This window comes from Camelina sativa, chromosome 20 (assembly GCF_000633955.1).
Source record: "Camelina sativa cultivar DH55 chromosome 20, Cs, whole genome shotgun sequence".
In the NCBI taxonomy this organism is placed as follows: domain Eukaryota; kingdom Viridiplantae; phylum Streptophyta; class Magnoliopsida; order Brassicales; family Brassicaceae; genus Camelina; species Camelina sativa.
In genome coordinates, this window is record NC_025704.1 from 11,232,574 (window position 1) to 11,243,571 (window position 10,998).

Sequence of the window (10,998 nt, forward strand, 5' to 3'; positions counted from 1 at the left end):
AAAAAAAAAAAAAAAAAAAAGTAAAAATCAGACGAGAAGATCATCGCCGAAGAGGTAAAGAAGACGTTCAACAGCCCAGCTAGGTTCGTTCTTAGCAGGCCAATCACCGCACGACGTCGTATTAGCAGCAAGAAGCGGAGTTCTACAAAGAGGACACTTCCTGTGGTTATCTTCCTCACCTTCGTTGCTTTCATCTCCTCCTCCGCAACACTCGTAATCCAACCACCGGTCAATACACTCGCGGTGAAACATATGGCTACAATTCCTTAGCTCTCTAACCTCGTCTCCGTCTTCAAGATCTCCGAGACAAACAGCGCAGGTATCGTTGATCATCGCCGGAGATCTCTCCGCCGCGTCACGGAACGTTGTCACGGAGAGGCTTTCTTTGATCGCCTGTGACGAAATCGTAGGACAAGATGGAGAAGAAGAAGAAGCGGTGGATCTAGATCTGGATCGGTAGCGTAAGATCCAAGCGAAGATCCATCTGAGGACGGTGATGAGAACAGCCATTTTGTAGAGGAGTTGAGTGACTATGAGACCAGATTCTTCGATGAAGAAGCTCATTGTGTTAGATTTTTTTGAAAGAAGAAGAAGAACAAGTTTTGCTGAGGTGTGTGAGTGAGCGAGCAAGAGAGAGAGAGAGAGAGAGAGAAGGGGGGAGGAAAAATGAAGAATGAGATTCGATTTTTATTAGAGGAATAAAGCTTGCTTGATGATGCATGATGACTGATGATGATGGATGCTTTACTTTACTTTAACTTTAAAAAAATAAAATAAAAATTAGTGGTGCCTTTAAGTTTTTAAAATTCTAATTAAATATGTTTATTTTTAAAGTTTAATTTTATAATATGCAAGTTGTTTGGAGGTTTTTTTATATTTTATAAAATAGGTGTCGAGTTTTCAATGTGATGAAGTGTACACTTTGACTAAAAAACTATGTTAGTTAAAAATAATTAGGAATATTCGCTTTAATTAAATAACGTTAAAGATATGTTTAACATGTAATGGAGGAGATAATAATAGTATAAGATTCTTTTCTTTGATTAGTTTAACACGAATCATTCAAATAATTTTGAATAATTGAAGTTGGAGATACTGAAAAGATCCGTATCTAAAAATATAGGGGTCATTTTGTGAATGTTTAAAAAGAAAAGATTCTTACAGTTGTGACCGTGTGTGGAACGAATGAGTGAGGGGACAAATTTTGCAAATTTCTTAAAGTTAATTATAGAGTTGTGAAAAAATTACAAATTCGTTGAAAAAGTTAAAAGACTATTATGTGATATGAAATGAAATGACGAGAGAGCCTACGTTATTTTTGTGCCGTTCGTGTCACAACTTTATTAGTTTTTTTGCTTTTTTTTCTTTAACCAAAGCACACCCCCCACAAAGAGAAACATTATTTTATATCTTTGTTATCTTGGTTTTTAATGGGAGATGACCATTTGGTGACCATAAAGATGAGATAATGACTGTAAACATTTCCTAATTTATGCTTAACTTGATTGTATTATGGCGTCATTTCTGGCTTTTGACCCATACGCAGGGACAATTTTATATATCATCAAACTTACGTGATTATTGACCGGGCATGGTTTTAATTATATTTTAATACTTGCGCTTATGTAATACTACCTTCTCTTTTCTTCTAATGAAATGATATGGATCAATCCCATTGGCCTTTTGCTTTTGTAGTCTGTTTTTGAGAGTGGTTTCTCCATTTCATATATCTCTCTCTCACCTCACAGTCGTTAAGGAATATGCATTGCTCTGTCTTGATCTCAACGCAAACAAACAGCCGCAAAAACAGAGTGTGTCAGAGATTGTCATAAAATCTTAAACAGCTTTGGGACGCCAAAGTTTAAAAACCTAGGATGACATGCCAACCGACCTAAGGATCTTGTTGTCACTACTAGACTATGAATTCATGTCGGATCAATAATATTTCTTCTATTGATTTTACATGTACTATATAGTTTATGCATATCCATTAAAATAAATGGATAATTTGGTGCACTTTTTTTTTTTTTTTGGTTGTTGTAACTTTTAACTGTTTTGGTAAAAGAAATGGAAAGCAATGAAACCATGAAAATTTCTGCGATTCAAATCAAATCATCTAGTATAAAACTACAAAATCGAAAACCAAACATACTTTTCTGGTAAGACAATTGATAAAGGCGACGCTATAATTAAAGCTTGCGATTGTCAGGTCCCATGTTTTTGATCTGCTCTCCTTTATAATGTGGTTTGGTCGGTTGACCAAACCTTTACAACGCAAAACCACGTCAACGTTGTAGTTGATGTCTCCATATATTTTATAGATATTTTTTTAGTGCAAGTTGTACACAACAATTTCATCAATACATTGCATCATTTCCAGATTTTCTGGTATTTATATAACTTGAGACTTTGTATTCGTAGCCCTTGGATTTTTACTGATCCATATTCTCTCCTGCTAAAATATATTTCACTAAACCTTAACTAACAATATCAATGAAAAATTTAGATGACCCGACCAAAACAAGTTAACCTTAGATTTCTTTAAAGGTCTAAATCCAAAATCAAAACAGGATCATAAAAAGAAACAAAACAAAAAGATGAGTTTACGGAGCAAAACACTAAAAGTTTTAAGAAATGGAAACACAAAGCTATGGCATTGAACAGCATCACCGGATGATATCATGGAATCTCGGTCCCACCATCTTCATGTGTTGGGTTTCACATCCTGTCTTCTCTCCTCCTAGGAGCACATGTAATGATCTCATCCACTCGCAGTATCATCTCTGATGCTTCTGTTGCAGAAAGCAGAACCGCTTGCTTCACTTTGAATGCTTCATAGATTCCTCTCTCTTCCATATCTCCTACCTGTAAAGAATCAATCATCATCATCATCACCACAATTCAGGTCTAGTCTAACCTTCCACAATCTATGCCCGATCCTAATGTTTATAGAGTTTACTTACAGATCCAGAGATGACATCGATTCCAGCATTGCATCCATCATTGTGGTGCTCTGCACGAAGCTGAGCTACCAATTCGGCGCTGTCTAAACCAGCGTTGTCAGCGATTGTTGTTGGAATAGCCACTAGAGCCCGTGAGAAAGCTTCAATGGCATGCGATTTTTTGCCAGCAGTTTTCCTTGCAAGCTCATCCACTTCCTTTGCCATCACCATCTCTGGCCATCCACCTCCCAGCAACACTCTAGAGTCATTCACTGTTTGGGAGAGTACACATAGTGCATCATGGAGTGATCTTTCAGCCTCGTCTAGAACATGGTGACTGCAAGAAACAAAAAAATAACCATATAAAATTTGTCGAACTAGAGACGAAGTCTTTTAAGTAACGGGAGTAAAAAATGTATACCTAGCTCCCCTTAGGACAATTGAACAAGCTTGGCCCATTTCACAACCAGAGAAATGGATCAACTTGTCTTCACCAATCATGATTTCTTCAATGAGCTTGCAGTGCCCAAGCTTAACAGACTCTGGGTTGTCAAAGGTTGACGCGATTTCACCACCAGTAACCAATCCAAGACGCTCTATCCCCTCAAAGTCAGCATGCTCAATCGCAAGTATACCAGCATCCGCAAAGAGTTCCTCGGGGAAATTGTAGATCAGCTGCCTGTTAACAAAGCAGTTGATACCATGGGCTATGATCTTCTTCACCTTGTCTTTCATCTTTTCCTTCTCAGCCCCTTCAATCTCAGCAACCTTGGTCATGGAATCCACACGGACACGTGCACCGTAAATTTTCACTTTATCGGTGTCCATAGCAGTATTTGCTACCAAGATATTTGCATTCTCTATGCGCTTTGGCTGCCCAATTCCTATCTTCTTGTCAAGAATAAACCTATAGGCATCAATTTAAGTAGAGATGTCATGAGACAAAAAATTCTGGATGCACAAAGGCAGGGATGCAACACTACATAATGATGTTAATGCCTATCAAAATTCCACTGTGAGATTATATATATATATATATATATATATATATATATATATATAATTAAACTGCACTAGCTATGAAGAAGCGAAACTGAAACGAAAGAGATACCATAAACAGATGAATACAAAACAGAGATCAATAGCTTTCAGAAATAGATTACAAACAGGCGCCAATGGAAGAAGTGTTGTCTTACCCTTCATCCAAAAAGGAATCTCTCAGGGATCCTCCAGGTTTTTTGATGATCTGGATAGCTTCCAAGTTTGTGCTTCCCTATTTAAACAACACCACCAGAATGTCAGAGACAATCATTTAGCACCTCAAACGAAAACATGTACAAGAAAGGAACTAATGGTGAAATGGGACTAGCGTAACTTCAAGACATTTAAGCTCTTCTTTCAATCAGAAAAATTCCAGAGAAAAAGAAAGATGGAAAAAATTGCTGACAGAGTATTAAAAGAAGGCAGAGATGAAACCTTAAGCCTGAAAACAGCATCCACAGCCATTTCTGCAAAATGTTCCTTGTCCTGTGATAAAATTTTGGAACACAAGGTAGTCATTGCAATCTTCAGCAAGTCTGACCTAAACTTCTCTGCATTAACACAGAGCACAATACTGTAAATAACAGTATGATTTTCCAAGTTAACAGTAAAGGAATACACTGCTTGAATCCAAGAAGGAAACCATCACATAAGCAAGAGAATATGATACTTATGCCAGTAATAACGACATATAACCATCAATATAATGATTACCTGCGTTGTCCTTATTATTAATTACTCTTTTAAGTAAAGCATTGCGAGCACATTCGGAAGCCATTCTGTAACCTAAGTATGCAGAAAATAAAAGATTAGACAGCATTATCATAATGGAACAAGGAGCTGATACAACATTGTCATTTTTACAGTTAGAGCCAGATGCTTACCTGCTATGATCGTCATAGGGTGAATTTTAGAAGCAACAAGCTTCTCAGCTTCCCTCAGAAGCTCACCGGCCAAGACAACAACAGAAGTAGTCCCATCACCAACCTCATCATCTTGAACTTTAGAGATGTCTGAAACATCAAAACCAGATACAAAAAGTGTGAGAAAAAACCCACCAACTAAAAAAGACCAATTCGACAACTTCCAGTAACAATGTTGCAGGAGAAAAGCATACATACCAACAAGAACTTTAGCTGCAGGGTTGTCTATGTGAAGTGACTTGAGAATAGTAGCACCATCGTTAGTAACAGTAACCGCATGACCTCTACCAGTAGATTGTAAGATTTTATCCTAAAGAACAATAATAAGATCCAACCACAATCAATAGAAACGAATTTGAAAGTTCAAATTAGAGCTTCTAATATATCTAGAGATCGGAAGTTACCATTCCCTTTGGCCCTAGAGTAGACTTAACCAGATCACTGATAGCCATTGCACCAACAAATGATGCCTAAGAGAGAGCAACAATCAGATTAAACAAACAGTGAGAAGTGAATCTGAAAAACCCTAATCCCTCAATGATAGTAATAAACAAAAAAAAGCTCACCATCCTCGCACGTTCTCCCTTCTCTTCACTAGCATCATCTTTGAAGATCTTATCGATCTAAAATACGAAATATCTAAGTTAACCGCTGCGTAAAGAGCAAAGGGAAAGCAAACAAAAAAGAGTAATGAAAGAGACGACGGCGAATAATTACCGGCATCGGGAAGAGCGGAGGAAGAAGAAGGAGGCTACTTCAGTATCGGAGATCTCCTCTCAAGTAGACGAATCTGGGATCAGGACTGTATAAAAAGCGAGGGTCGTTCACGAAGAACGAACAAGCCTAAAGGATCTCGAAAATATTGAGTGTGCCTTTTTTAAAGAGAAGCTCGAGTAGAAGCAATGGGAGAGAGAGTGCCAAAACCCAGATCTTTCGGAACCCTAAATGAAAAAGCTCAATGACCAAACTACCCTCACTTCTTCTAGATTTCTCTACCCTTGGTAAAAAAATAAAGCTTAGATTAAAAAAATTTATTGTTACAGCAGTTGCACTTTGTACGCGATTATTTCCTTTTGTGATTATTTTTCATTATCATTTCCCTAAATACATTACACAAACTTGAATTTTGGTGATGATTTAGTGTAACATACACAAATCACTGGTGATGATAAATCAGAAATTAACTGTTCTTTGCAATGGGTTCTTTGTGTGCTACAACTTAGTAGGAAAAAAAAGAAAAACTAAAGATGCAAGGGTCTTATTTTGGGGACTATCTAGTCCACAGGTAAGCCCAACAATTCTTTTTGAGCCCAATAGAACTCAAGTCTCAGTTCTCAAGATAAATATCAATTTTTAAATTCGTGTCTCTCTCAACCACTAGACACGTTCTGAGTTGTCGTTAACAAGGAATGTCCCACATAGAAAGGCAAAACCCAAAGAAACGACACCGTATCGTATTCGCGCACGTTTCTAAATTAGTGTCTTGTCTGTATTTTATTGTCTTCGTACCGAAGTCAAACAAAAAATAACAATATCCACCGCCACGTGTCCAAATTAAAGGAGCTTCTGGAGGATGATAAATCTCGGACACGGAGGTTCCCGGTCTGCAACACGAATCCGAAACAACCAGGAGAAGAAGAAGAACGATATTTTAAAAATTCTCATCGGTAATAAAGAGAGAGATTTACGAGTTTTGAGAAGACAAAGCTATGACTATGGTGAAAGATGAGTCACACGCTTCCGTTGAAGGCGGATGTGTTGTTGCCGGCGGCGCGGCTGAGATCGGCGGTAACGGAACCGAGCAGGGTGTCCTCGACGGATCTGTTGAGAAATCGATTCAAGATGTTAGGTATGAGCTGTGTGGATTCTCATGATTCTATCCTTTGAATTTGAGTTTAGTTTTTGAATTTGTGTGTCGTTTCTGATAAAATGAACATTTCCATCTGTTTATACTTTGGATGCGTATATAAAAAGAAAGGGATTTGAGGATTTTAGTTGCTATTTAGGGAAAGTAATTATTTTTCCTAGAGGAATCATTTTGTTTTTGGCTAGAACAATTGATGATCTTGTGCTTCAAAGTCCTTAATGCATATATAAAAGTTTATTCATGTGATAATTTGGTTAATGGAGTGAAAGTAGAGAGTTTGGATTTATATGAAAATATTGACTGAAATGAGAATCCAAGAAGTTGCTATATTTAGTCACTATATCAGTTACAGCTTTTGCTTTATCATTGTGTGTTGCATCATATTCATATATATCAAAGACATCCTTCCGTGTTTCTTGTGAACGGGTCTGCCTTAAAAATTGCTTGAATTTGTGTGTTTTAACAAGAAATTGTCTGTTACCTTCTGCGAGTCATTTGACATGGAACTCAGAAGAACCTGATTCTTTTGATTATTGGTTGTTAGGACCACTAAATCACTTTGAACACTAAATGACAGTTATTATAATCAATCTCTTGCCTTTGTATATGCTTTTTTTAGTGCCTTTGTCAACAGTCACTGTATGTGTAGAGTTTTATTCCTAGCTATTAGATTGTTGTCAAATGTTGCATTAATACATGGATCTTCTGCTATTGAAGGTCTATGGAGAACATATCATCTGAGGCAGATGCTTCAACGGTCCTTCCAAGTCAGCTTACTATTTTCTTTGGTGGGAGTGTTACTGTGTTTGATGGACTCCCAGCAGAAAAGGTTGGTCCATCAGAGCAAATTCTACACTTTTGTTGTCTGAAAAGCTTAAGACAGTTCCTGTTCTCATTGTGATCTCACGCTTGTAGGTTCAAGAAATCCTTCGTATTGCTGCTAAAGCCATGGAGACAAAGAATTCTACGAGCATCAGTCCTGTCCCATCGCCAGCACTTAACAGAGCTCCTTCTTTCTCAAGCACATCTAATGTAGCTTCACCAGCTGCTCAGTCATTCCCCATTCAGCCAATTTCGTTTTGCAGATCCGCGGCTGGTCAGTATTCGATTCAACTGGTTATAATATTAATAATCTTCAAAATTTGAAAATGGATACACTCATTAGTTTCTTACAATTATGTTTTGCCAAATTAGATCTACCTATTGCAAGGAGGCATTCGCTTCAACGATTCCTCGAGAAAAGACGGGACAGGTATGCATCCTTTATAACTACACTCCATCCTTCTCCATCCCTCTGGAAATTTAAATCTGCATCTCTGTTATTGAGTTCCTGAGAGAGAGTTGTAAAAGATAGTTTGATCATATAATGTTCCTTGAGATTGCATCTAGCAGCAACATTTACATTCTTTATCTCTGCAGATTGGTCAACAAAAACCCTTACCCTACTTCCGACATAAAAAAGACAGATGTCCCAATAGGCAATGCCTCTATCAAGGAGGAGGAGCTTCCGACTGCTTAGCAGAAGATCAAACCTCAGGGTTACAATAAGCTTTTAAAGCAAACTAAGTAAAACTTTATGTCAATATGGTTGATATGGTAATCTATCATGTATGCTGCTGTGTGTGTATGATAGTCGTCTTCTGTATAGGTTTGTTAGACAAACCGAATATTTGTTTGCATGTCTGGAGTGGTCAGACATGTTTGTCTTTTTACAAGTCGCTTTAAGGGCAGACAATCATCTCTACTGAAGAAACTACTATTGTGGACAATATCCTACAGTCTTCTTTTCTAACTAATACTCTTGTTGTTATGTTACTGAACTTGGTGTCTTTTTTTCAAGACAATTTGTGTTATAAAGTAATGAAATCTTTGTTGTTATTATATAAGCTTTCATTCAAAACAAATCGAGTCTCTTATTAAATAGGATGTATAATTTGTGAATGGCGAATAACAAATGGGAGATGTTAAGAGTACAAACAGTGGCAGTGGGCCATAAATTTTACACTCTAAACGTACATATATTTACAAATTTTACCACTATTAGAGTTATCTTCTATAGTTACTAAATATTTTGTAGCAACAAAAGTTTTGTTACAAATAAATTTAATAACTATATTTTCGTCACAATGATCACTGTTATAACTATTTCGCAAATTTGTTACATGTTGTCACAACAAAATTTTATCACTAATTTGTAACTATTTGTAGTTAATATTTGTTATTGTTTTTATCGTAGCAAAAAACGTAGCTATATAATTAAAATTTTATAGTGTACGACAATCTATAAATACATTCTATAGAACATGCTATGATGGTGTCTATCTTAAATATTTTCCCTTGACAACGATTCTTACAAAAAACGCATAATGGTCGAGAAATATTACTTTTGGGAAGAGTCTGAACATCATTCTGCGATCCCCCTCCTAAGTAACTATAGGGCTTTATGTATGGGCCTGCACCAATTACGCATTCAATATGAAAAGCTGTGTAGCATTCGTTGCACCCGTAACACAATGCTTCTGCTCCCGTATCTTGTAAATTACGTTCACATACCTCACACCAATCTTTCTCGCTTACTTCTTCACCCCATAACAACGTGAGAAAGTGTGTGTCGTAGTGCTGATATCTTGCTTTGTATGGTAAGGTAACGCACCTGAAACATACAACAAAATTGCATTTCATGCAATTTAATTGTTTAAGACATCTTCTTTTGCATACGTCACACATAGGTTCTACTCCTTGGTTTAAAGATATAAACAAGGGATGTTCATGACCTTTGTAATCAAACGGCTCAGAAATTGAAGCACACCTTACATCTAGATTAAAGCAGTCTTCATCTTTGTAATTGCACCCATAGCTATAGCCATTATATATACGACCACAAGCATCACAACAAGAATAATCTCTATTGTGAAACTGCTTCATTTTAAGGGGATGAAGATGTAAGGCATGTTGAATTCTACGGGGAGCCTTAGCACATGTTTCATGGAGGATGAACTCACACTCCATACATGAATACAAGTTACCTTCATAGATAGGAAGGACACACGCTTGACAAAATTTATTCTCGTCATAAAGTATATTGACCTCGAGCCGTAGATGATGGCCATGAAGAAAATAAAGTATCACTCCTTCAGATATCATTTCGAATGGCCCAATATCTTGTGTTATATCATCTTCTTCTGGTACACCTTCGAGTTCTTTTCCATCCCACATATTCTTCCATGTAGCACATAATGGATGAACAACATAATCGCTACACGTGTCACAAGTATACGCACCATAATCACCGTTAATACTTTGACGACAAACTCCACAAAACCGTTCTAATCTTGATGGAAAAGAAAAAGTGAAGGAGATACGGTGGTGGTGACGTGATATCTTGATGATGTGTGGGAGATTCATACAATCAGCATGAGATACAAAGTTGCATCTGACACAAATGTAGGTGGGACAAACTTGTCTCAGCCAACCACAAAGGTTACAAGTTAAGCAAGTTTGTCTGGGGAAAAACATGAGAGGATGAACATGGTTTTTTGGTGGGTCTACAACAAAGGGTATTGGTTTCATCGCACATGTTGGATGCATAAAAATCTGACATATCGTACAATGATACATTAACCCATTTGCTAATATTCTACAACATAAACACTCAATATCTCCGGAATCCCCATAACAACGAAGTAAAAGTTGGAGAGGATGTTGAGGGTGGTAAGGATGATTAATTTTTAGTGGAGACTCGATACATTCTTTATGGAATTTATCATCACAGTAGTTACAGAAGTAATAGTCTGTACCAAAATTTGAGCCTCTGCATAGGTCACACCCACCATCGGCATCAAATTCTTTATTGTTGCACCAAAACAGAGGTAGTACATGATGATCATAAGAATCTGCTGTTGTAGGAATTACGTACTCGGGGGAAGAACTGAGAAGATAAAAGCCANATCATAAAGTATATTGACCTCGAGCCGTAGATGATGGCCATGAAGAAAATAAAGTATCACTCCTTCAGATATCATTTCGAATGGCCCAATATCTTGTGTTATATCATCTTCTTCTGGTACACCTTCGAGTTCTTTTCCATCCCACATATTCTTCCATGTAGCACATAATGGATGAACAACATAATCGCTACACGTGTCACAAGTATACGCACCATAATCACCGTTAATACTTTGACGACAAACTCCACAAAACCGTTCTAATCTTGATGGAAAAGAAA

At 37.1% G+C, this 10,998-nt stretch overlaps 4 protein-coding genes across 4 annotated transcripts; 1 reads left to right on the forward strand and 3 right to left on the reverse strand.

Annotated features, from left to right (window-relative positions):
* On the reverse strand, nt 7-683 carry LOC104770468 (probable E3 ubiquitin-protein ligase RHA1A). Its single transcript, XM_010494899.2, has one exon. It carries the CDS (start codon nt 562-564, stop codon nt 28-30), a length of 537 nt encoding a protein of 178 aa, XP_010493201.1. The 5' UTR covers nt 565-683; the 3' UTR covers nt 7-27.
* On the reverse strand, nt 2,508-5,822 carry LOC104770469 (T-complex protein 1 subunit beta). Its single transcript, XM_010494900.2, has 11 exons — nt 5,624-5,822; nt 5,473-5,529; nt 5,311-5,376; nt 5,105-5,216; nt 4,868-4,996; nt 4,698-4,769; nt 4,419-4,534; nt 4,139-4,215; nt 3,364-3,849; nt 2,964-3,279; nt 2,508-2,865 (listed from the first exon to the last, which is right to left on the reverse strand). The coding sequence occupies exons 1-11, from the start codon at nt 5,627-5,629 to the stop codon at nt 2,719-2,721; spliced, it is 1,584 nt and encodes a 527-aa protein (XP_010493202.1). The 5' UTR covers nt 5,630-5,822; the 3' UTR covers nt 2,508-2,718.
* Nucleotides 6,472-8,590, forward strand: LOC104770470 (protein TIFY 3B-like). Its single transcript, XM_010494901.1, has 5 exons — nt 6,472-6,755; nt 7,491-7,602; nt 7,689-7,869; nt 7,968-8,025; nt 8,193-8,590. The coding sequence occupies exons 1-5, from the start codon at nt 6,616-6,618 to the stop codon at nt 8,290-8,292; spliced, it is 591 nt and encodes a 196-aa protein (XP_010493203.1). The 5' UTR covers nt 6,472-6,615; the 3' UTR covers nt 8,293-8,590.
* Nucleotides 9,030-10,699, reverse strand: LOC104770471. The gene has a single exon (XM_019241847.1). It carries the CDS (start codon nt 10,389-10,391, stop codon nt 9,030-9,032), a length of 1,362 nt encoding a protein of 453 aa, XP_019097392.1. The 5' UTR covers nt 10,392-10,699.

What these genes read in the sequence shown, in the direction of transcription:
- LOC104770468 (XM_010494899.2), bottom strand. Translation starts at nt 564, where the DNA reads ATGAGCTTCTTCATCGAAGAATCTGGTCTCATAGTCACTCAACTCCTC.
- LOC104770469 (XM_010494900.2), bottom strand. An exon ending in ATTGTCCTAAGGGGAGCTAG is followed by an intron (nt 3,280 to 3,363) that starts GTATACATTTTT and finishes TGTTTCTTGCAG; the next exon opens with TCACCATGTTCTAGACGAGG. An exon ending in TCGATGTCATCTCTGGATCT is followed by an intron (nt 2,866 to 2,963) that starts GTAAGTAAACTC and finishes GATTCTTTACAG; the next exon opens with GTAGGAGATATGGAAGAGAG.
- LOC104770470 (XM_010494901.1), top strand. Translation starts at nt 6,616, where the DNA reads ATGACTATGGTGAAAGATGAGTCACACGCTTCCGTTGAAGGCGGATGT. An exon ending in AAATCGATTCAAGATGTTAG is followed by an intron (nt 6,756 to 7,490) that starts GTATGAGCTGTG and finishes CTGCTATTGAAG; the next exon opens with GTCTATGGAGAACATATCAT. An exon ending in GTTTTGCAGATCCGCGGCTG is followed by an intron (nt 7,870 to 7,967) that starts GTCAGTATTCGA and finishes TTGCCAAATTAG; the next exon opens with ATCTACCTATTGCAAGGAGG.
- LOC104770471 (XM_019241847.1), bottom strand. Translation starts at nt 10,391, where the DNA reads ATGTATCATTGTACGATATGTCAGATTTTTATGCATCCAACATGTGCG.